Consider the following 26,408-nt stretch of genomic DNA (forward strand, 5'->3'; position numbering starts at 1 on the left):
TCAGCAGAACACTAAACACTGTAAGAACTAGATGTGTCAATAATTTGAGAGCATCAGTGCAGTTTGAAAAAGCCCTTACTCCTCTTTGGGGTCTCTCAGCTTCTTTTCATTTTACCTGGCAAATTTTACTTAGACAGGGTATGTGTTTTATCATATTGAGTTATAGTCTATAATCTCCATAGCTTAGCAAATTTGGGGCCCTAATCAAGTGTTATAAATATCTTGCAAGCAATTATGTGCTTGTTTGCTTTTCAACAGCTGCTTGCAGTGTAAACAGCATTTCTCTCTCTCTTCTGTGTGTGTGTGTGTGTGTGTGTGTGTGTGTGTGTGTGTGTGTGTGTGTGTGTGTGTGTGTCTTACCTTATTGGCCCAAGCTTTTGGTATTCTTGCTTAATCACCTCAGCACAAGCTTTTTGTTGGACTGTTTTGGTTTTGCCACATTTGAACATCTCCTTAAAACTGCAAAGAATAATTAAGCCTGTAAGCAAGAAATTCTTTTACTACCACCTCCCTGTAAGGAAGATATTTTTGCAAAACGTCGTCATCTTCACGCAATATGAATCTCCCTTCATGCAATATGAATCTCCCTGTTAATAACAGATATCTGTGCTTTTCACCTCTACCTCCACCTCCTTTTTTGAATGTCTTCTGTCTTTTTTGTTTTTGCCTGGTTTGCTCACTTTTTCGTGTTCAATTTTCATTGCATATTTTCCATGACATCCTTTACCAATCTCTTCCTTTTTCCAAGTTATTTTGTACCATTGGAATTTTGCCATGTGCCACTTATCTCTAACTAACATTTTATTATGTACTGGATCTTATATATTTAAAATGTATTTATTGGGTATCTTGGTTGTTAATTGTTCCACGCATGTAAGTTTTAGCCCACTAGTTAAATTATTTGAGGGCAAGGACAGTGAGGTGGTCATAGATGTTTTCTTTGGCCTGCTATCTCTGAACACTGCTACCTCTGAACATACACAGTAAATACTTGACCCATCAATCCAATAGTACCTTTGGCAAATGTATGAGACAGTTGGGGTCAGATCCATCAATTTTCACAAAGTATGCTAAACTCGAGTTTTACACTAGTGCAGGGACTGATCATGGTCAGAGACTAAACTAAGCCTAGTCTTAGAGGTAAAATAAACTCATCATAAATACCATTTGACCCAGCAATCCCATTACTTGGTATATACCCAAAGGAATATAAATCATTCTGTTTTAATGATACATGCATACATATGTTCACTGCAGCACTATTCACAATAGCAAAGACATGGAATCAACCCAAATTCCCATCAATGATAGACTGGATAAAGAAAATGTGGTACATATACACTATGGAATACTATGCAGCCAAAACAAGGAACAAGATCATGTCCTTTGCAGGGACATGGATGGAGCTGGAATTCATTATCCTCAGCAAACTAACACAGTAACAGAAAACCAAACACCACATGTTCTCACTCATAAGTGGGAGCTGAACAAGGAGAACACATGGACCCAGGGAGAAGAACAACACACACTGGGGCCTGTCAAGGGTGTGGAGGGAGGGAGAGCATCAAGATAAACAGGTAATGCATGTGGGGCTTAATACCTAGGTGATGGGTTGATAGGTGCAACAAACCATCATGGCACACGTTTGCCTATATAACAAACCTGCACATCCTGCACGTGTATCATGGAACTTAAGATAAAATTTAAAAAAGAAGTAAAACTCTATTACATTTTTTTCTTTAAGTTTCTTTACTCATATGTCCTAATAGCACCCACAACATAATCTTCCTGTTTATTTCCAATAGTAACTGCCACTTTTTATTGTTTTCAGCTGCTTGTTTTAGTGACCTCCTTCCTCACTAATTTTCTGTCTTGAAGTCCAGTGTCTTCGAAACTGAACAGTTTTTGTGAAATACTGTTCTAGATGTAGACGTTTAAAAAAATTCCTCCAGAGGAAGAACTAAATGAGAAAATGGCTAGATTCTTATGGATTATCTCTTGGAATGTTTACGAGTAGCTCAGTTAGTTTACATTTTGTGTCAGTATAGACAGAAAGGACATTTTCTTCCGTAAAGTATCTGGGGCAAGCCTATACATTCATAATCACCCTCATGCATACACTTCGATGCCTGAATATGAGTGAATGGACAGTGCTACATTTATGATCAATTAGGAAATAATTGCTTTTTACAATCTCAGTTAAATTACGGACTAGTGCCAGTCTCAAACTTTTACCCCTTGTCATGACATAAATACTACTATTATAAGAAACTAATTAATGCGCCACCTAGAGAGCATTAGAGAAGAGAAAATCATAGTAAAGAAGGAGATGAGTCTCCTTGTAGAAGAGAAAATCATAGTAAAGAAGGAGATGAGTCTCCTTAGAAACAATTTTCCACCCAGTACATTGCATATATAGTTTATCATTTTGGTTGCAGACAATAAATAGTTAAGTCGAAAGCCAAATTGGCATTGCTACAAATGAAGGTTAATGCCTTCACAAAGGAACTGACAAAGCCTATGACAATGCATCAAACTCTCCATTTAAATCATTCAATGGCACTGACAGATGAGCTCCTCTTCTCAGGTATGTTGGGATCATTTATAATGGGTGAGTTAACTGTGTTAATACCCAACGTACTAATCAGAATGTATGCTAGTTTGCCAGGGGAGTGGCTGATAATTTCCGTCTGTCAATCTAAAATCTCTGGAGGTAAACACCTTGGCAGACAGAAAAGGACACTGAAAAATTAGCTGGAGCATGAATCTGTGCAGTGTTTAACAGATAGTGGACACCAAGGGAACTATTTAAACATACCACTTATCATGATTTACAGACTTTGCCTAGTGTATGCACTTCATGGGATTTTTTTTCCTCATTGAGAGCACATTTCAATATATTTGCCTTTTATCTTCTTAATTTCTCCTTTTTAAATGGTGTGCCATTTTAAATAATGACAATGGTTGCATATATGTTTGATAAAGTCATTAAATGTAGCAATGAAGAACCTGTGACTCTTTTGACTTGGGATTGCCATCTCCTGTATCCTGCATTGCTACCTGCACGATTGAATAGTCCCCAAAGGCTTGGATTTCCTGAAAGGGGCACTTAGTATGCAGCTGGCCTCTCCCCATTGATGCCCACCTGCTGAAATCAGTGACATTTTACACATTTGCTTCAGCAGGAGGACTGCCACATGCTGCTCCCACAATCTGGATAGAATTATCTTTTTAATCATCAGTACCATCTTCTCACTACTAATAAAACCATGGCAGTTCTGGAGAAAAAGCAGAAAGAGGAATCAAGAGGGGAGAATGTCAGTCCTTGTATTACCAGGCATGGAACCCATGGCCACAGGCATGGAACCGCTACTGATTTCAGCATTTTTTTCTTTTCTTTTCTTTTCTTTTCTTTTCTTTTCTTTTGAGACAGACTTTTGCTCTTGTCACACAGGCTGGAGTGCAATGGTGCGATCTAGGCTCACTGCAACCTCTGCCTCCCAGGTTCAAGCGATTCTCCTGCCTCAGCCTCCTGAGTAGCTGGGATTACAGGCACCTGCCACCACGCCCAGCTAATTTTTGTATTTTCAGTAGAGAAGGGGTTTCACAATGTTGGCCAGGCTGGTCTCTAACTGCTGACCTCAGGAGATCCATTCCCCTGGCCTCCCAAAGCATTTCACTTTTCAAAGGAAGTACACATAGCTGGCTTCAGTCTCTCTGGTTTGGTGAATAACATGCTGTTTTATTCATAGGTCCTTGAAATTATTTAAATAAAACCCCACAAAAATAAATTTGAGCTGTTTTGTTTTTCAGGAAAAAAAAATACTCACGATTTGATATACAGCGACTTCACCTTTCTTTTAGGAGTATTGTTAAATGAGTAGAAATTACAGGCTGCATTTTAGATTTTGCTCTGGAGCCCTTCATAATTTTAAATGCTTGTTGTCATCTAAGTCATGTAACTCATTGGTACTTATGACCTACCAGCTTTGATCCCAGCCAAGATAATATGTTGAAGTTGTCTTCGAATGCATGTATTTGACATTTTAGTGGAATCAGTCGGTCTTTATTGGTCAACATTTTTTTTTTTACTTTGACTTCTATGTGTTCAACTTAGGCCCAGATGTGTTAGAATTATAGCCTTGGAAGGGATCTTACTGATTTTCTGGGTAAATTCTATCATCTTACAACTGAAGACACTGAGACTGAGAACGGGTCTGGACTTGCAATGATCTCTTATCTGGCCTCTGAGAAGCCAGAATTTTATTCCTGGTCTAGTAATTCCTAAAACAATATTCTTTCCACAGAGAACATCCTCAGATCTTTATTGTACTTGGTATATTGAAAGGGATGTCAATTTTGGTGCTAGCATGATGCAGGAAGCCCTATAGGTCACAGTGTAAGTAGCTTGATAACCCAAGGAAATCTCCACATTAAACCAAGTGGAGGGGCAAACCTTAAAATTCCCCTTTAACAAGTTGGACATCAGATTGAGTTATTTATGCCCTTCAATATCTTATCATCTTAGGACTCAAAGGACACTTAGATGATTTGTTTTCTAATCTTTATTTTTATTTATTTATTTATTTACTTGAGACAAGAGTCTCGCTCTGTCATCCAGGCTGGAGTGCAATGGCGAGATCTTGGCTCACTGCAACCTCCGCCTCCTGGGTTCAAGCAATTCTCCTTCCTCGGCCTCCTGAGTAGCTGGGACTACCCACCACACCTGGCTATTTTTTGTGTTTTTTTAGTAGAGATGGGGTTTCACCATGTTGACCAGGATTGTGTCGATATCCTGACCACGTGATCCAACTGCCTTGATCTCCCAAAGTGCTGGGATTACAGGTGTGAGCCACTGTGCCTGGCCCTAATCTTTATTTTTATTCATTTTATCTTTTGAGACCGTTCTCTGTCGCCCAGGCTGTAGTGCAGTGGTGTGATCTCAGCTCACTGCAACCTCCACCCTGCAAGCTCAAACAATCCTTCCACCTCAGCCTCTTGAGTAGCTGGGACCAGAGGCGCACACCACCATGCCTGGATGGTCCTTTTAGGGGGGAGGTTTTTTTTTTTGTTTTGTTTGTTGGTTGGTTTTTTGTTTGTTTGTTTTTGGTAGAGACAGAGTTTTGCCATATTGTCCAGGATGCTCTTGAACTCAGAGAGGATTGCGCAAGCAATCCTCCCACCTTGGCCTTTCAAAGTGCTGGGATTATAGGCATAAGCCACCGCATCTGGCCCCTTTCTAATCTTTAATTAACTGTTCCACAGCCAGTATTATTTAAATGAGATTCAGCCTTATCCTTAAAATACGTATTTGTGTGTATTAATTTTGTGAGCAACAAAAATTCAGAAAGGTAGCCTGCATGGCACAGGGGAAAGAGCATCGGATAAGAAGCTAAGAACTGGGAACCTAGACACCTTTATTTAGCCTATTAACATGAAATATTTACTTACTTGAATCCTAGGAAAAGCCACTGAAGCCAGATCCAGGATAAGAGTAGAATGATAAGGGCAGCTGGGAAGGAAAACGTAAACCATGATCCAAAGTTGAGGCAACGACAGTCAGGATAGCGTCTGTGTGAAAACATGGAGACGTGTTCAGGGAAGGAGAGACAGGTGGAATCCTTTCTGATTGTCACAGGGAAGCAGCAGTCCACCTCTTTCCTGTGTTTCTGTCCAAGAAGGAAGTCCTGGAATATACTCATCATTAAATAGAGTGCTTTTACCCCTTGTCTCCTGTCTTGATTCTGGAACTGCATAATTATCACTGCATCCCATATAAGCAAGAGTGGATGTGTTTTGATTTTTGTTCTCTGTATTTCATCTTTAAGGAAGTGCTTGTGGAAAAAACCCAGTGCAGTTCTTGGCTTTAATGAGTATTAAATGCACAAGAAATGGGTGTTCATGAGGTATTTGCGTTTTGTTGTCAATACTCCATCAGTCTATGAACAAGGAAAGACACATAAGCAGAAATGGGAACAGGTGAAAATTAGTGGGACTGAATGTCTGTTCCCATTTCACCTTGGTGGCTGGAATTCTTGGCCATGTGAAAGGACTCTGATCCAGCCTAGGTCATCTCCCATGGCTGTTTTCCTTTCTGTTTCTTCTACCCCAAAGCACAGCAACCATCAAACCAGGTATATGGTAGCTCTTTCTTCCTAGAACCAGGTGGTGCTTTGGGGCACAGTCAAATGGAGTAACTCTGAGCCAGATAAAAATAATTAAAAGTTCTGAAGAAATCAACAACTTTTCTTTTTTATCTTACCTACTTATTTTCAACTTTTAAACTCACATAATAACTCAACAACAACAACATAAGATCAGACCCTAGCACAGTTTCTTTGGTAACCTCACATTCATTGTTCTAAAATGTCTAATACTAAATAAATTCTTATATAGTCATTTATTTTATTACTATGGAGAAAAAATAGGAAATTTGAGAAACAGTTGTCTTTACTTTTTTTCTAAAAGCAATAACATAAAGATAAATTTGAAAATCTGAAAAACAAAGATATACAGAAGTAATAAAAACATCGTTAACATATTTTAATATGTTTGAAGTCATAAAATATGTAGAACTTTATAGAAATATTGATTTGCAATTTTTTCTATTTTAATCATGCTTTGTACTTTGTCATTTAAAAATCACATAAGTAATAAAATATTTCATGTTATATCTATGTAGCAAATTTATACACTTTAGAGTGTTTCTTTTTCTACTTTAAGATGGTTCCTAATAATAATGGGCCCTCAAAACTCTAGATTTCTAAGGTTTTCTATCATTTTCTTTGAGCTTATGAAAAGTTATTAATCTCCCTAGGCCCTAAAATTATCTTTAGCAACTGGAGGATAATTTTTATCTACCTTGAAGAGATCCAAAGATTAGCTTACATATTTATGCAATTAGAAAGTGACAAATGATAATTAAAGATGTTAGAAAATGTGCAGTGTGATGAATGGAAAAATGCTTTATCACATCCATGAGGCTCTATTGAAAACTGTTCATTTTTGAAAAATGTTTGTTGTCTCCAATTGGAAAATAAAGTAATGGGGGAAAAGCTGATTTCCCATTAACATTAGACTTGGATTACAGGATGACCTGTGTTATTCTGTACAACCTAACGACACTCAGAAATGCTGCTTGGATTAGGTTTAGACCCATGTCCTCAAGCCTAATTTCACTTTTCACCATCTGTGGCTCATATCTTGAAATCAGTATGCAGAGCTCTCTCTACCCACTGGAGAGAATCCTGCAAAATGTGTTTGACTGAAGATGGGCTTTTCAGAATTTTTGCCTGGAGGAATAGTTTTAGAAAAATGAAAGCCTGAAAAAGTTAAACTTCATTGTTATGTTTTGTTTAGTTTAATAGTATGGAAGTATATAAACAACCACATGGGACTATGGCTCTATAATCATAACCTTTACCCTTATACCTAGAGTGAATATTTTGGACAAATAAAGAAATATATGGCATACTCTAAGCATTTTCTTTTGCTGTGATGTTCCTTTTCCCACTCTTTCTCATGTCCTGCCAGTGAAGAGACTTCAAACATGCATCTAAAGCAAATACAGATTTCTTCTGTCATGAACTATGCTAAGACACTTAATTCTGATGAAATCCTTTTCTTTTACCTAACACTGTTTGGTATCTACCAAGTGCCAGGTGCTCTCCAAGCTACTGGGGACATAGTGGTGAATGAGATTGACCTGGTCTGGGCTTTCATGAAGTTTATGTTAAAGTGGGGCACACAGGCAATAAACAGGTAAACATATAACAAAATAGGAAATAAAACAGAATAATGTAATAAAAAGTGATTGGGGAAGGGGGAAATTTTACATAATGCCATCAGAGAAGGTAACATTTTAGATGAGACCTAAATAGCAAGAAGGAGCCAGTCATGTGAATAACTGGGAAACAGCATTCCAGACGGAGGAAATAGCAATTACAAAGTCCTTGAGTTAGGAATGAGTTTGTCACATTTGTGGAGAGATAGGAGGCCACTGTGGCTGTGGGTAATGAGTGAAGGTGAGTGTGACATGAAAGAAGTAGTCAGTAGGGATCAGATCATGTATAACCTTGTAGCCAGTCCGAAAGTATGCGGATTTTATTACAAATGCAATAAGAACTAATTGGAACGTAGTAAGTTAGTAACGTGACATGATCTAATTAGTAATTGACATAAAACAGAATGGCTCCTGGATGCATTCTCAGGATTGAAGGCAACAAGAGTGGAAACAGCGTGTGATGTTCAGGATGTGGTAGACAGAGTTCCAAGATATGCCCCAAATTTCTGCCTCCTGGTGTACATGCCTTGTACGATCTCCTCTTCTGTGTGAATAGAATCTGTGAATATGATGAGATATCACTCCTGTGATTAGGTTGCGTAGTGAAAAAAGTGAAGGGATTTTACTTAGGTAATCAAAGTCCCTATCAATTGAAACTGAGTTAATCAAAAGCACGAACTATCCTGGGTAGGCCTAACTTAAATCAGGCGAGCCCTTAAAAGAGAGTTTCCTGCTGGCCTGAAGAAGCAAACATCTTGTTGTCAGAGGAAGGGGCCCTGTAGCAAGGGCCTGAAGGCAGCCTTTAGAAGCTGAGAGTGACCCCATGCCAACAGCCAGCAAGAAAATGGACACCTCAGTAATTAAACTGCAAGGAACCAAATTCTACTGACAAAATCAATGAGCTTGGAGGAATAACCTGAGCCCCTGTCTAGGTTACAGGCCCAGTTGCCACCCTGCTGTCAGCCTGGTAAGAACCTGAGCAGGAACCCAGCTAACCTTTGCCTGGAGTCTTTTTAAAAAAAATTCTTAAAATTTTTAATTTTTGTGGGTACATAGTTGGTGTATATATGTATGGGTACATGAGATGTTTTGATACAGGCATTCAATGTGTAATAATCAGATCATAGAAATGGGGTTATCCATCCTCTCAAGCATTTATCCTTTATGTTACAAACAATCCAATTATACTCTTTTAGTTATTTTTAAATGTACAATTAAATTATTATTAACTATAGTCACCCTGTTGTCCTATCAAATACTAGGTCTTATTCATTCTTTCTGCCAATTTTGTACCCATTAACCATCCCCACCTTTCAGCCCACACCCTATTATCCTTCCCAGTCTTTGGTCACCATTCTACTGTCTATCACCATTAGTTCATTTGTTTTGATTTTAGATCCCACAAATCAGTGAGAACATGTAATGTCTTTCTGTATGTACCTGGTTTATTTCACTTAACATACTGACTTCCACTTCCATTTATGTTGTTGCAAATGACAGGATCTCATTCTTTTTTATGGCTAAACAGTATTCCATTGTGTATGTGTATCACATTTTCTTCATCCATCCGTTGATAGGCACTTAGGTTGCATCCAAATCGTGGCTATTATTAATATACACAGCATTGCAACAAACATGGGAGTGCAGATATACCTTCCAAATACTGATTTTCTTTCTTTTGAGTATATACCCTGCAGTGGGATTGCTGAATCACATGGTAGCTTTATTTTAGTTTTTGAGGAACTTCCAAACTGTTCTCTATAGTGGTTGTACTAATAATTTACATTCCTACCAACAGTGCATGAGGGTTTCCTTTTCTCTACATCCCTGCCAGCATTTGTTATTGCCTGTCTTTTGGATAAAAGCCATTTTACCTGGGGTGAGATGATATCTCTTTGTAGTTTTGATTTACATTTCTCTGATGATCAATGATGTTGAATGCCTTTTCATATGCCTGTTTGCCATTTGTATGTCTTCTTTTGAGGAATATCCAAATATTTTGCCCATTTTTAATTGTATTATTAGATTTTTCCATATAGAGTTGTTTAAGCTCCTTATATATTTTGGTTATTAATACTTCGTTAGATGGAAAACTTGCAAATATTTTCTCTCATTCCGTGGATTTATCTATTCATGTTGTTGATTGTTTCCTTTGCTGTGCAGAAGCTTATTAACTTGATGTGATGCTATTTGTCCATTTTTGCTTTGGTTGCCTGGGCTTGTGGGGTATTATTCAAGAAATTTTTGCCCAGACCTATGTAGTGGAGAGTTTAAACAATGTTTTCTTGTAGTAGTTTCATAGTTTGAGGTCTTAGCTTAAGTGTTTAATTTATTTTGATTTCATTTTTGTTTATGGCAAGAAATAAGGGCCTAGTTTTATTCTTCCGCATATGGATATCCAGAGTTCCCAGCACCATTTATGGAAAAGACTGCCTTTTCCCCAGTGTATATTCTTGACTCCTTTGTCGAAAATGAGTTCACTGTAGATGTATGGATTTGCTTCTGGGTTCTCTATTCTGTTCCATTGGTCTATGTGTCTGTTTATATACCAGTACCATGCTGTCTTGATTACTATAGCTCTGCAGTGTAATTAGAAGTCATGTAATGTGATTCTTACAGTTTTGATCTTTTTGCTAAAGATAGCTTTGGCTATTCTGGTTCTTTTGTTGTTCCATATACATTTTAGGATTTTTTTTTTCTATTTCTGTGAAGAATGTCATTGGCATTATCACAGGGATTGCCTTGAATCTGTAGATTGCTTTGAGTAGTATGAACCTTTTAATAATATTGATTCTTATCCATGAACATGAAATATCTTTCCATTTTTGGTGTCCTATTCAATTTCTTTCATCCATGTTTTATAGTTTATATTACAGAGATCTATCACTTCTTTCATTAAGTTAATTCTTAGGTACTTAGTTTTATTTGTGGCTGTCATAAATGGAATTACTTTTTTGATTTCTTTTTCTGATTATTCACTGTTGGTATATACAAATGCTACTGATTTTTGTTTGTTGATTTTATATCCTGCAACTTTACTGAATTTGTTTATCAGTTCTAACAGTTTTTTGGTTGAGTCTTTCATTTTTTCCAAATATCAGATCATATCATCAGCAAACAAGGATACTTTGACTTTTTCCTTTCCAATTTGGGTGCCTTTTTAACTTTCTCTTGTCTGATTGCTCTAGCTAGAACTTCCAGTACTATGTTGAATAACAGTGTTGAAAGTGGGCATCATTTTCATGCTGCAGATCTTAGAGAAAAATCTTTTGGTTTTTTACCCATTCAGTATAATACTAGCTGTGGGTCTGTTGTCTGTCGTATACAGCTTCTTTTTTTAAAAAAATTGTTAAGGTATTTTCCTTCTTTACAAATTTTTTGAGGGTTTTATTGTGAAGGGATGTTGAATTTTATGAAATACTTTTTCAGCATAAATTAAAACGATCATATAGTTTTGGTCCTTCATTTTGTTGTTATGATGTATTATTACATTCATTTATTTGCATATGTTGACACATCTTTGCAACCCAGGGATAAATGCCATTTGGTCATGATGAATGATCTTTTTAATGTATTTGTTGAATTCAGTTTGTTAGTATTTTGTTGAGGATTTTTGCATCAATATTCATAAGGGATATTTCTCTGTAGTTTCCTTTGTTTATGTGTCTTTGTCTGGTTTTGGTACCAAGGTAATACTGGACTCATAGCGTTTGAAAGTATTCCCTCCTATATTTTTGGAATAGTTTGAGTAGGATTGATATTATTTCTCCTTTAAATATTTGGAAGGATTCAGCAGTGAAGCCATTGGGTCCCAGGCTTTTCTTTACTGGAAGAATTTTATTATGGCTTCAATCTCATTACTTGTTATTAGTTTGTTCAGGTTTTGGATTTCCTCATGGTTCAATCTTGGTAGATTGTACATGGCTAGGAATTTGTCCATTTCTTCTAGGTTTTCTAATTTATTGGCATATAGCTGCTCATAGTCACTACTAATGATCCTTTGAATTTCTGCAGTATCAGCTATAATTACTCCTTTTTTATCTCTGATTTTACATATTTGGATCTTTTCTCTTGCTTTCTTAGTCTGGCTAAAGATTTGCCAATTTTGTTTAACTTTTTGAAAAAAGCAACTTTTTGTTTTCATTGATTTTTTTGGTATTGTTTTGTTTATTTCAATTTAACTTAATTCTACTCTGATATTTTCTTCTACTAACTTTGGGTTTGGTTTGCTCTTGCTTTTCTCATTCTTTAAGATGCATCGTTAGGTTATTTGAAGTTTTTTTTTTTCTGATGTAGGCACTTAGAGCTATAAACTTCCCTCTTGGTACTGTTTTTGCTGTATTCCATAGATTTTGATATGTTGTGTTTCCATTAACATTTGTTCCAAAAAATTTTTCAATTTCCTTCTGAATTTCCTTATTGACCCAGTGGTCATTCAGGAGCATATTGTTTAATTTTCATATGCTTTTATAGTTTCCAAAATTCCTCTTGTATTTGATTATTAGCTTTATTCTATTGTGGTTAGAGAAGATGTTTGATATTATTTCAATTTTTTGAATGTTTTAAGACTCCTTTTGTGACCTAACATATGGTCTATCCTTGAGAATGGTCCATGTGCTGAGGAAAAGAATGTGTATACTGCAGCCATTTGATGAAATGTTCTGTAAATATCTATTAGATCCATTTGGCCTGTAGTGCAGATTAAGTCCAATGTTTCTTTGTTGATTTTCTGTTTGGAAGGTCCATCTAATGCTGAAGGTGGGGTGTTGAAGTCTTTAGCTATTATCGTATTGAGGTCTCTTTCTCTCTCTCTCTCCCTCTCTCTCTAGCTCTAATAATATCTGCTTTATATACCTGGGAGCTCCCATGTTGGTTGCATATATATTTACAACTGTTATATCCTCTTGCTGGATTTACTTCTTTATCATTATATAGTGACCTTCTTTGTCTCTTCTTATACTTTTTGTCATGAAGTCTATTTTGCCTGATATGAGTATAGTGACTCCTGCTCCTTTTTGGTTTCCATTGGCATGGAATATATTTTTCTATCTCTTTATTTTCAGTCAACTTGTGTCTTTGTTGGGTAAGTGTGTTTCTTGTAGGCAACTGTCCAATAGATCTTGTTTTTTATCCATGTAACCACTCTATGTCTTTGGATTGGAGAGTTTAGTCCACTTACATTCAATGTTACTATTGATAAGTAAGGACTTACTCTTGCCATTTTGTTATTATTTTCTGGTTGTTTTGTGGTCTTTTCTTCCTTTTATCTCTACTTCCTTCAATAAAAGGAAGCTTTTAGTGAAGGTGAGTTTCTCCAGTGATATGGTTTAGTTTCTTGCTTTTTATTTTTCATGTATAGGGTGAGGCTTGATGTTCTAATGTACTATGGCTCAGCTAGCACTCAAACCACAAGACATAGTCTTTCCCACTCTCCCACCCCTTTCTAAAGGCAGTGAAAGCTCACCCTGTGTCCACTGCCACCACAGATCCACGGGGAGCATTGCCAAACTACCACTGATGTTCCCTTAAGGTCCGAGGGCTCTTCAGTCAGCTTGTGTGAATACTGCCTGGCCTGGGACTCACCTTTCAGGGCAGAGGACTCCCCCTCCTTCCCAGGACAGGTCCATAAATGCCATCCAAGAGCCAAGTCAAGAAATCAGAGACCTTAAGAACCTGCATGGTGCTCTACACCACTGTGGCCAAGCTGGCGCCTAAAGTGCAAGCCAAAGTCCTCTTTAGTTTTCCCTCTGCTTTTGTTAAGCAGGAGTCTCAACCCACAGCCACCACAGCTAAGAATGCACTGATTCTCACCTGAAGCCAGCAACTCTTAGAGTCTCTACAGTCTCACCCAAAGCTCTTGATGTAGTTCCTGAGTCTTGCTTTCAGGGGCAAGAACTTTTTTTTTTTTTTTTTTTTTTTTTTTTTTTTTTTGATGGAGTCTTACTCTATTGCCCAGGCTGGAGTGCAGTAGTGCGATCTTGGCTCACCACAACCTCTGCCTCCCAAATTCAAGCGATTCTCCTGCCTCAGCCTCCTGAGTAGCTGGGACTACAGATATGTGCCACCATGCCCGGCTAATTTTTGTATTTTTAAGTAAAGATGGGGTTTCACTATGTTGGCCAGGCTGGTTTTGAGCTCCTGACCTCATGATCCGCCCGCCTCGGCCTCCCAAAGTGCTGGGATTACAGTCGTGAGCCACCGCACCCCGCTGACGAAGAGCTCTTTAGTTAGCAGGTGATGCAACCTCCCAGGCTTGGTCTTTTTCTTCAAAACAACAGATTTCATTCTGGCCCAGGGTGTGTCTAGAAATGTCATCCTAAAGCTAGAGCCTGGAAAGGGGGCCAGTGCCCTAACTTGCTGTGGCTGAGCTGGTATCCAAGATGCAAGACAAAGTCCTCTCCACTTTTCCCTCTCCTCTCGTCTCCTCTCCTCGAGCAGTAGGAAGGAGTCTTTTTTTGGAGCTGCAATCTGTGCAACCTGGAGTTAGTGAAGAGGGATGTCAGGACTCCCTTAGCTGCCCTGTCTTTTGTCCCAGTAGACTACATTCCCCCCACACAAGTCCTCTGGCTCAAGGCACAGTTCAGCACTAGAAGATGCCTAGGATTTGTAGTTTTTGTGCCCTAGACTTCCTTTCAGAGTTATTTTTTGCCCCAGAACACTTTAGCCCGCAGTGGTGAGGGTTGTGGGAAGTCAAGTTCCAACTGCTGGGATGGGCACTTCTTCTCTGGCTACAGCTGGTTTAAATGCTCCCTTGGTGTGTGGGCTGAGCTTGTTCCTGTTTTTCTTTCTGCTATGACAGGACAGCATTGATTTCAATGCCTTAAAATTGCTGGGCTCCTCCTCTCCCCACAGCACAAGAATGCTCGCTGCAACATGCTGCCACTGCCAGGGAATGAGGGAGCGGCAGCATCTGTGATTTTACGCTGTTTTCTCTACCTCTTCAGTGCCTCTTTCAATGATATGAAATTAAAAGGAGCTACTGTGAGTGCTCACCTGATTTTTGGTCCTTATGAAGGTGCTTTTCTGTATGTAGATAGATGTTAAATTGGTGTCCTTGCACGGGGTACTATCCATGGAGCCCTGTATTCCACCATCTTGCTCTGCCCCTTTCTTCCTGAACTGTTGACCCACAAAAATAATGAGATAATAAATGTGTGCTGTGTTAAGCCACTAAGTTGATTGCCATTTGTAAGGTAGCAGTAGAAGAGGAATACACAGGGAAACCTATTAGAAGATAAAGTCCCTCAGAAGTAAGGTAGAGTGGAGTAGATTTTAGTTTACATGTGAAGATAAACAGAAGGCAATAGATTTTAGATATATTCGGAATAAAACCTAGGAAATGGAGAAAAGATGTCATATGTTGAAATGGTGAAGTCTGAGGGGAGGTTGGATTGGCAGGAGGGCAGGGGAGAGGTGGCAGATCAAGCATGCTGTTTTGGGATGTGATGATTTGAGATGTCCCTCAGTTTTTGAAGTGGTCATGTTGGAATGCAGCTGGATAAATAAGTCTGAAATTCAGAGGAAAGGGCAGGGATAGAGATATAAAATTGGTAGTTATCAGCACATAGGTGGTATTACAAACATAGAAATGGGTCTGATCATTTAAGGAGTAATGGAGATTTAGAAGAGAAACTGAAGTGCTTCTCTTGGGGCACTGTAAGTTTTAGAGGTTAGGTAGAAATGAGCAGATGAGCTAAGCACTTTTAATTTTATCAAAAATCCTGTGAACAAAGCATTAAATTTTTATTTCACACAGGAAGAAACTGAGTCTTAGGGGGCTAAGTGGATTGCTCAAAGTCAGATTGTGTAGTCAAACTGGATTTTTAACCCAGGAGGAGTTTAAAACACAACCTCTGTTCATTAAACCATTATATCCTCAATTTTAGCTCCCAGGTAAAAAGAGAAAATGCCACATATATTACAAAACATCCACAAGCTGGAGTACAAACTTTATGTTTTCTTGGCATTTTAAAACAATTGTAGAAATGATGCCCCGTAACACGGAGATGTGCTTTGACCTAAAGCACATTTACACGTCAAGGTTGACTCTTAGGAAGAGTCATTGTCACTGCATGTAACTTATATGTTATATGCAACTTATGCCTCACTGCAAAACAAATAACTTTAATACCCATGAAATACTCGGAACATAGCTTCAAAAGAATGAATGTAGTCTTGGAAATTTATAACCTTGGAACAGATTTTGGGCATTAAGTGTCATAGTATGCTACTATAGATACTATAATTGCACACCAATTATAGACCTTTTGACTGATGACAGTTTTGATTATCTCTGAGATAAAGCTACTTTTCCATTTTGTGTGTGTGTACTTCCAGAGGATTTTCCTCAAAATATTAACTATTTATCATTCATGATCCAGGCTGAGATTTTTAACAGCAATGGCAAAAGTAGAGCAGTGGCAATAACAACAGCTAACATTATTGACAAGTTACTATGTGCCAGACCCTCTGCTAGAGCCGCATGTGCATTATGGCATTTAATTATTTCAATAATGTTGTAAGTTCTAGTATCATCCCCATTTTACAGAAAAGGAAACTGATAGTCACAGAAGTTAAGCTAATATATGGTGAGCTTGAAATCTGAATTGAGGTCTAAGTCCAAACTCTGCCATGTCAAAATTTCTTCCATAGTATTTACCATATTGTGATCTTACAGAGTAATATGAATTACTTGACTGTATCAACTAATTTCATGTGAATGATGGAAACCAACAGTTCTCTAATATCAACAAAGATGAAGCATAAGAATTTGGTCTGGATACTAGAAAAAGAAATTCACAGACAGGAACTAAGATGTGGAATCCCTTCTCTTGGAGAATTCATGAGAAAGGATATAAGTCATTTTTCATGAGAAAGGATATAAGTCATTTTCAAAAAGATGTCAGGTGCATTTCTTGTCTTAAATTAGGGGATACGTTGGATAAATCCTCACTGGTACTGTGAATTTCAGAAGCCTCTCATTTATAAACCAAAAACCTTTTAAAGTTTTCTAAGTCAGTAATTGGAGTGTAGATAATGGATGTGTATTCATAGAAACAATACTCTTGGAGGTCTGTGTAATATTGATCCTAAACTCCTATACCAGTGTTCTTTGAACACAAACACCCATTCTTTCTAGAATGGAGTTTGACATTCTTTGAGTCTTGTATTTCTTAGAGAATCCGTGCATGCACAACATTTTGCAAATAATTTCAGAAAATTCATAGAGTCTATGAATCTACTTCACAGAGAGTAGTTTTCCTGCCTCTAAACTCTAATTTTTCTGTGAACCCAAATCCTGTTCCTAGGCTTTCTCAATCGTGTCTATCTTCTTGAAATTCTGATTATTATCTGTTCATTTAGTAGAACCAGTCTGAGTGCACATATGATACCATGGACTTTCATACTATTGTTTCAATGATACTTACATAGCGCAAAATATTTTTACATAGTTTACTTCATTGAATTCTCACAATAACCCTATGAACTGTGACTATTTTACATATGAAAAAATTAAGTCTTGGGAGAATCATGGACCTTTTTGTTGTTAAATTCATAATGTGGCCTCATGCCTATAATCCTAGCACTTTGGGAGGCCAAGGCAGGTGGATCCCTTGAGATCAGGAGTTTGAGACCAGCCTGGCCAACATGGCAAAACCCCGTGTCTACTAAAAGTACAAAAATTAGCTGGGTATTATGGTGCATGCCTGTAATCCCAGCTACTCGGGAGGCTGAGGCACGACAATCACTTGGCAAAAGTTGCAGTGAGCTGAGATCGCACCACTGTCCTCCAGCCTGGGTAGCAGAGTGAGACCCTGTCTCAGAAAAATAAATAAGTAAGTAAAATAATTCACAATGTAAATACCTGCAAATTGAGGATTTTTTAACCCAAGTGTTCTACCTGTTGAATCCACAGATTCCCATTTCTGCAATGGAATTGTCATCACAGTTCCAAACATATTAAGAGTCATATATCTGTTTGTAGAATACTTTATTACTGACACTTATTACAATTGTTCAATCTTTCAAATCTTTTTTGAATTCCAAAGCCAAGCCTTCCAAAATTAATACCTCTGTTCACCATTCATTACTTAAGTTCACATGTTGGTCCCCAAACCCTACATAAATTGTCTCAAGAAAATAATTCCTTTTCACTTTAGTTAACTACCATTTGTGGTATTATTTTCAATGAAAAATGTTTTTCCTGTTTGTTAAGAGTGGTCAGCCAAGAGTTATCTCCTCTGAGCTGACCTGGGAAATCTGTTGGCACAAGTTAATTCAGTATTCCCTGAATATTTAATTCTCAGTATAAAGGAAGGTCTGTAGATCTATAGATGTCCTGAAGGGAAACAAGGGAGAGTTAACATAACATCTCTGTACTTGGATTCTCTGAATCAGGTAAGAATAATTTTTATAATTTGTGTGCTGCCCTTATGTTAAATCACCAATCCAATAAGGTTACTTACGTATTGAAATACTCTGCAAAGATCAAGTTGGTGGAGGTACCAGTGATTGTTGTCAGTCCACCAATGGTAGAAGAGTAGGCAATGCACAAACACATAAGTTTACATGTCACGTGGCCCTTCTTTGTTCGATATTTGGTTCCGATGCCTGAGTTCTGTTCAACAACAACAAAAAACTACCATGAGAACTGCTCTATACTTGTTATGGACTGAATGTTTGTGTCCCACCACCCGCACCAATTCATATGTTGAAACCCTAACTCCTGATGTGATTGTATTTGGCAATGGTGCATTTGGAAGATACTGGGCCTTCCTTTGAGGATGTGGCCCTGGTCTGATAGGATTATGTCCTTATAAGAGGACACATGAGAGAGCTTGATTCCTCTCTCTCTCTCTCTCTCTCTCTGCTATGGAAAAAGCCACAAGAAAGCATCTGTCTGCAATGCCAGGAGAGAGCCCTCACCAGACACTGACCCTGCCAGACCCTGATCCAATCTTCAGAACTGCAAGAAATAAATTTTTATTGTTTAAGCCACTTAGTCTGTGGTGTTTTGTTATGGTGATATGAGCTGACTAATATAGCATTTATCTGTCCATCAATAGAGATGTAGCAATAAAAGTATTTAAGCTGAAGCCACTGAAATATTTTAAAAACCCAATTTCATTCATTTCTTCATCCTTCTTTCTTGTCTCTTACCCAACTCTTCCCCCATGTCTTTCCTTCTCACCACTACTCCCAAAGCTTTTCATTATTTTTCTGTTGATACTGGTGGTACATACTCAATAAGTCCCTAAACTTCTTTAAGAAGGGTTTCCCCATCTACACACCTTAATGGATGGTTCCCAGGGGATATTACTCCTGAAGTGGAATGCTTTCAACACCATATACCTCAGCATTGAGAGATAAGTCAGTGTCCTCTTTGCTCCCACTGTCTTTTCCAGAACATTAATCCTCCACTCACACAAAAAATAAATCCATTTTTTTTAAGGATCATGTAACTTGGATATCTCTTTCTCTCCCCATTCCTTTGACCATTATATTTTGATCTCCTGGTCACCCACTGTCATTTAAGATAACATTTGCACTCAGCACATAATCATCTTCCTTAGTCCAAATCTTGTCAGTGACTGAATGACTACACTATGTTCATGAATAGCCCTTCAAATATCCTGGCCTCACGGATTTTTTATCTCATTTCCAACGATTTTCAGTTCTCCACCTCAGTCACTCCACCCCCATAGTTACACCTTGGACAATGGCACATCCTGAAATGGTTTCACTTGGGGAATCACTAGTCCAAATGTAAGTGTTTTATTTAAGAGATGACTTTCTAGGGTGTAAGCCAAAAGCAACTTCATTCTTTTTCTCACCCATGACCCTGTAAACACCCTTTGTTGGTTTGATTCTTCCTGTTCCTGTGGCGAAATTCAAAGAAGAACCAATAACTTTTCCAGTCATTTCATTTAATGAATGGTTTTTCAGTTATGTTTAGTCAGGAGAATAGCTTCATTTCAGTAGTTAAACAGTGCCCTGTTTAATAAGAAAAATCCCAAATTTTAAACTTAAGCATTCTCTTATCCCCTAGATCAGGCCTGCTTGAAAACCCATAGCTGGAAGGAGGTTTGTGAGTTCGACTTTCTCTTTCTCTCCTAGTTCCAATTCTTCTCACCACTTGCTACACTCAGTTTTTAAACCTTCAACATTTGGAATGTCAAGAGAAGAACAGGATCAGGAGAGGAGTGGTAAGGATTAGGAGAAGTCTTATTTGACTGTGTATTAATTTTAAAATGGTATTAGTACTTTCCAGGCATGGTGAATTTTTGAAATGACTCCATCTGGTGGGCAATTTTATGGGATTTTATGAGACTCCTATTATCCAAATAAGAACATCAGATTGTTGTTCTTTCTATGTAGGTAACACACATCTTCTGCCTGGTGACGTATGACACACTCATGGTGTCTGCATGTGATAGTGTACCTGGTCTCTTTATGTTGAAATCCACTTATGCTGTCAAAAATCCCTCTGGAGGAAGTTGCCTTTCAAATGATCCCACATGACACTCCTCCCACATATTTCCTACATATGGTCCAAGGGAAACAGTCACCTCTGTCCTGTTGTCAGTGACAGTGCAGCTGAAACTTGATTAGGTAAAGAAATTCAGCCACGAGTTTTTACTTTATAATTTTTCAAGAATGTGTCAAACACTAATCCATTGACCTTTTCTAAGTCTAGGGTGGTAGATAGCAAGTTCTCCAAGTAGTAGTTTCTTAACATCTATCTCACCTTGTTAAGTAGGAGACTCTTCCCTTCTTTCGACTGTGATGGTACAAGTGGCAGGGGGTTGGGGCACTGGGGAAATACTCCAACTTTCTCCATAAGCAGACTATCTCTCAGCCTTCTCATTTTAAACACTAAGTTTAAGAGTCTAAAACTGTTTTTTGGTCACCTCACTTGCAAGTACTGTGGAAATGAAATGCAAAAATACCTAAGTTTGTGCTCGATATTATAGTTACTCAGGGGTAGAAAGAGTATCATTTTACCATCCTAGTTATCAAGAAATTGGCACAGTTATCACAGTTTCTTCTTCCAACTTTGCTGTTGAATTAATTCTATCTCTACAGTCCTTCAACTGCACTGGCAAATCTAAGTCAATAAAGTATGTAGTTATGCCCAGTTATGGTCCTCTCCTTTCTTTACTTCCATCCTTATTCAGTTTAGATTCCATGGTACACCATTTCAATAAATTTTCTTTAAAAAACTCCAAACTCTCTTTCTTGTCTTTTCTTGAATGGTAGTTCTTTATGAAAATTCCAACTGATTTATAAACCCAACCATTCTCTCTCTCCATGTCATGTCTGCTTCTGAGTAGCCAGCTACTGTTGTTAAAAATTACATGCACAGTAGAGCAGATGGGATCGTTCATGATCACAAACATCCAATGCTGTAATGATGTTGCTCCTCTACCCTACTGTGTTTGCATAACCAAATTACTCTACCTGTTTCCACAAGGAAATATAAAACCTTCTTTATTATCTCTATACGTCCCTCTTAATGGTCCTTCTCAGTCTTTGCAAGTAGCTTTGCCTCCTACTTCACAGAGAAAATAGAAGCCAGCAGACAATGGTATCACTGTGAAATGTAGAAACCTACTTGCATTTGACCCATCTTCCTGTTCTCTACATAATTAATAGAGTCAATGTTTCTCCTCCAGCTTCTTGTTTCTGGACCACAGTCTCTCAGATTTTCTCAGAAACCTTCCACTACAGACTATTGGAATTTTCATCAACATTTAATTATTTTTGAGCCATCCTTACAGAAGAAAAACAAGAAAGACTTCTTAACCCTCCTTTCAAGTAAACTATTGTCCTAACTCCATTTTCACAGCCAAACTACTCAAAAGAGTTGTTTACATTCACTGACTCCATTTTCTTAAACACTTCCATCTTGCTTGTCTCCTCATTCCACCCACAATGCACTTCCTGTGATTATCAGTAATCCCCTCAGTGCTAAATTCAATAGGAATCTTTCAATCTCAACTTTGTAGTCCCCTTAGCTAGCATCTAAAAGAGTTTATCTCTTCTTTTTACTGAAAAAACTCTGTTTTGAGTTTCTGTGATATCTCACTCTTTGGATTTTTCTATCTCTGCCTGTTTTTCTCTCTCCCTTGCCAGTTATTTTGCCTTCCATCCTTCCTTAAAACTGGAATTTCTTTAAGCTGTCACAGGCCCTTGTCTCTCCTCACTCTAATGTTTCTCCTTTAAAAATATCTTATTTTTATTGATTTAATGACTATTTTTATGCCAGATCACCAAACTTCTGTCTTCAGCCAGGCTCCTCCATCTAGACCCATGTATCCAATTGCCTGTTCAACATAATTTGAGGGCCAGGCACAGTGGCTCATTCCTGGAATCTCAGCACTTCGGGAAGCCGAGGCAGGTGGATTACTTGAGGTCAGGAATTCTAGACCAGCCTGGCCAACATGGTGAAACCCTGTCTCTACTAAAAATACAAAAATTAACCATGCTTGGTTGCAGGCACCTGTAATCCCCACTACTTGGGAGGCTGAGGAAGGAGAATTTCTTGAAACTGGGAGGCAGAGGTTGCCGTGAGTCTAGATTGCATCACTGCACTCCACACTCCAGCCTGAGCAATAGAGCAAGACCCGTCTCAAAACAAAACAAAACTATATATATATATTCGAATATATGTGTGTGTGTGTGTGTATATATATATATACACATATATATGTATATGTATATGTATATATATGTATATATGTATATATATGTATATATATGTATATATATATGTATATATGTATATATATGTATATATATATGTATATATATGTATATATATGTATATATGTGTATATATATATGTATATATAATATCTTCAATAAAACTCCAATCTGAAAATGTTCAGGACCAAGGCTATTACTTCTTTTGTCAAACCTAGTTTGTCAGGATCACTTATATAAGCTGATGTCATCACCATCACTATAACAACAAACACTTACAGTGTCCTTAGCATGTAATAAGCACTGTCCAAGTTAAAATCAATTAAATGTTTTAATTCATTTAAGTCTTACAATACAATGAGGTGGGTACAATTATAATGTCATTTTATAAATAAAAGACATAGAGAAGTTAAGTGAATTGTTCGAGGTCCCAGAGCCTGAAAATGACAGACTTGGGTTTTGAAACCATGCAGTCTTGCTTTAGAGCTCATACTCTCAGCCACTTTGCTGTAATGTATTGCTTGTCCTCCTCAAAAACATTATCTTCCTCATCCCGTCAAATTTTGTCAATTGTATCTACTGAAATATGCCTGGACTCTGTTCAATTTTCTCCATCTCCACTGTTGTCACCCTGGTCTCAGTCAACATTATCTCTGGCCTAGGTTAATGAAATAGTGTGTTTATGGATCTTCTTGCATCAACTCTTGCCTGTTACAGACTCATTCTACAGACTACAGCCTACAAAATCTAAAAGATTACAAAAATCTAAATGTAGTTAAGGAATATATAAACACTTATTATCTTTTGTCTTCTTGTGTTTGTGTATTTCTTAAATACATTTGTATATATTTTTTAGGCTGCTGTGTATAGGAGAGGTCTGAAATAGGCAAGAATTAATGCAAGCACAACCATAAAAGGATTGTTACAGTAACTCAGGCCACATTTTCTTTATCCATTCATCATTTATCAAGGGACACTTAAGCTGTTCCCATATCTTGGCTATTGTGAATAATGCTGCAATGAATATGGGGAAGCAGATATATCTTTGACATACTGATTTCATTTTGGGGGTACATATATCCAGAAGTGAGATTGCTGGATCACATGGTACTTCTATTTTTTTTCTAATTTTTTAAGGAATCTCTATTTGTTTTCCATAATGGTTGCACCAATTTACATTGCTAGTAACATTGTACAAGGGTTCTCCCTTCTCCAGGATGAACAGAAGAAATGCCATCTTCCATACAGATAAACATGCTATTTGAGACATTATTAAAATATCTTTTTGAAAAGTTGTGATAAGGAAAAAATTACTACTCACTAAAAGTCATCATAGATATGAAAATGGCATTTAGCATGGCAGGGTCAGGTGCATTGGATTGTAATTTACCTTTTACTTTCTAATTAACTTTAAGGTCAGCCCACAAAGGACTCTATGCTTCACCCAAAATAAACTAATTTACAAACATCTCCCTTTCCCTTATATTTTATACAGATAAATCATTTGTATTTTCTATATGATAAAACATTCCATTGAAATTTGACACAAAATAAGTGGTATGTAAATAAGATAGGGAAATAAGTTTAAAAATTCTTATGAGTCATACAAAGTGACAATTGAAATTTGAGGCTTAACATTAAATATTTTACTATAGGAAAGACTTCAAACACAAACCAGAAAGTGATGCATAATTTGAATATTATTAAATTGATAATAAGAATGGAAACTTAAAATATGCAATGTTTATATGATTTCTCTTTGCCACCTTAAAACTTTCAAAAATATAAATAAAAAATTGGATTTCATATAAAAGCTTAACTGTAAATATATGCATATATATAGAATTATTAAAAGACATTGGATGATATGAAACAAAAAAATCAAAACAGAAACAGGTTAATATGTTTGCCATGCTTTATGCCTTACGAATTAACCACACATTTTTTATTAATAAGGACCTTTAAAATATACATTATTGCTACTGCACATGAGCTGATGTTTATGCAAATATCATCAACAATTTATAAAGGCATTAAAATTCAGGGTAAAAATTCTACAGTAAATGCTAACACTAATATATCATAATGCAAATTAAAGGTTAAGAGGAGGAGTTTTTGAAGTGGAATGGTGAATGCACCATTTTTTCAATCTAGCCAGTAAACATGAGCTCCATGCATTCAGATTTACCATTATTTTTACCGAGTGCTTGTGTTCGCTGGGCTGAACACAGAAGAGATGATACTGAAGTAAAGGGTAAAGCATGAGGACTAGAGGGACAGTAGTAGAGGGCACTGAGCTGAAAAATAGGGCTCGTAAGAAAGCCTGATATGAGCCACTAAATGAGCCAACTAGTGGTACAGAAATTATACAAAGAGGGCAGGTATCACAGCAGATTAGTCTTCTGCCCAGATAGTAGTTTCAGCCTGTGGCCACAGGACATTGTCACAGGTATATTATGAATGGAAAAGTACTTGTGTTATATAAGGATATTTATGCGAAATGAAAAGTACAAAATGATGTAAAATTTTAAAACAAAAAATATTTCTACATATACACATGTGCCTGAAATGAAACATATATATATGTGGCTGAAATGAAATATATCAAAATATTAATGATAGCTATTTCTTAATCATGAGATTAGGGGTATCTTCCACCTTCTTGATACTTTTTGTAACTTTTATTGCCAGAAATAAGTTTTTTTTAACATATAAAGGAATTATAGACTATTAGGGCAGACAGGTAGTTAGAGATTATCTGGTGTAAAGACCTAATATTTCAGAAGTGCAAAATGAGTCTCAAGTGTGACCCAGCTGATTACTACAGACTTGAAAGCAGAATCCATGTCTGTGAGTTCTCTCTCAGTGAATTTCCCCTGTACCAACTTGCCTTCCAGAATACTTTACTTCTATGAATTTTTAAAACTACATTTGAGTTCCATTTCATACTGCTTTTACCACAATGGTAACCTATTGTGTTTTTATGCAATCCCTTCTGTCTACCATACATGTGGAGTATGCCTTCCACATCTTCTTCCAAGTAACTGAAAAATTTTCTATGAGGACATGACCGAATGCAGAATCCAATGACATCATCACAATGGACCTGTCACAACAGAAATCCTGCAGGTCCAGATGTAACTCACTATTGCCACCTGGTGGCTACGATTGCAGATTTCTTTCACAGCTTCCTTCATTGAATACGTATACTTTGTATCATCCTCCAATTATGGCTCTGTCATAATGTTGCTTATAGTACAGAATTCACATCTTCAATATGTTGCCTAGAGCTCTATTAACAGCTAGAAATATGATATACATTACTTTTCCTGCCCCTTCTCTAAGTTAGAATATGTCTTTTCCCTCCTTCACTTGCTTATTTTTTTAAGTACCTACTACTGAATCAGTCCCAAATATTCCCTGGTTGCTTAAACATTCTCTCAGAACAATCAAGTGATAGGATACCTAATTCACATCAATATTCTACCAATTTTATTGTCTTCATGACATCTCTTTCAGGGCCTCCTTTCCTGTCCTAAACCTAGTCATTTTTTCTCTAGAACTGCAAAGAGCTATCTAGACTTAAGTCTACCCTCTTATTTCATCAAAAGTCTGACTGGATATTGACTCTAGGTTGGAAATAAATGTTACTTAGAATTTTGAAGGCAGTTTTTCTGCTGTCTCTGAGTAGTGCTGCTGGGGAGAAGTATTCAGTCATTCATATTTTTGATCCTTTATAAGGAATTAGTGTTTCTTCCTTTTTGAGAGCATTTAGGGTCATCTTACAGTATTCTGAAATCTCAAAGATTTTAAAACAGACCTGCCCTGTGTGGGTCTGCTTCATTCATTTTGATGACATTTAGCGAGTCCTTTAATCATAAAACTTGTACTCTTCCATTGTAGAAACTTTCTTGAATTT

The 26,408-nt window shown here is 37.2% G+C and overlaps 1 protein-coding gene across 2 annotated transcripts in view; it reads right to left on the reverse strand.

Moving 5' to 3' along the window:
• The window catches only part of SLC13A1 (solute carrier family 13 member 1), an 86,020-nt gene that overhangs the window by 15,254 nt on the left and 44,358 nt on the right, over positions 1 to 26,408 (reverse strand). Inside the window, exons 7-9 of one of the 2 annotated variants that reach the window (XM_004046131.4) lie at positions 18,250 to 18,401; positions 5,452 to 5,571; positions 361 to 459 (exon numbers count right to left, since the gene is read on the reverse strand). In XM_004046131.4, coding sequence (XP_004046179.1) covers positions 361 to 459; positions 5,452 to 5,571; positions 18,250 to 18,401 — 371 coding nt within the window. The remainder of the gene's footprint in view (positions 1 to 360; positions 460 to 5,451; positions 5,572 to 18,249; positions 18,402 to 26,408) is intronic. The other variant, XM_019030331.3, reaches the window with a different exon arrangement.

This window comes from Gorilla gorilla, chromosome 6 (genome assembly GCF_029281585.2).
Source record: "Gorilla gorilla gorilla isolate KB3781 chromosome 6, NHGRI_mGorGor1-v2.1_pri, whole genome shotgun sequence".
Classification (NCBI taxonomy): domain Eukaryota; kingdom Metazoa; phylum Chordata; class Mammalia; order Primates; family Hominidae; genus Gorilla; species Gorilla gorilla.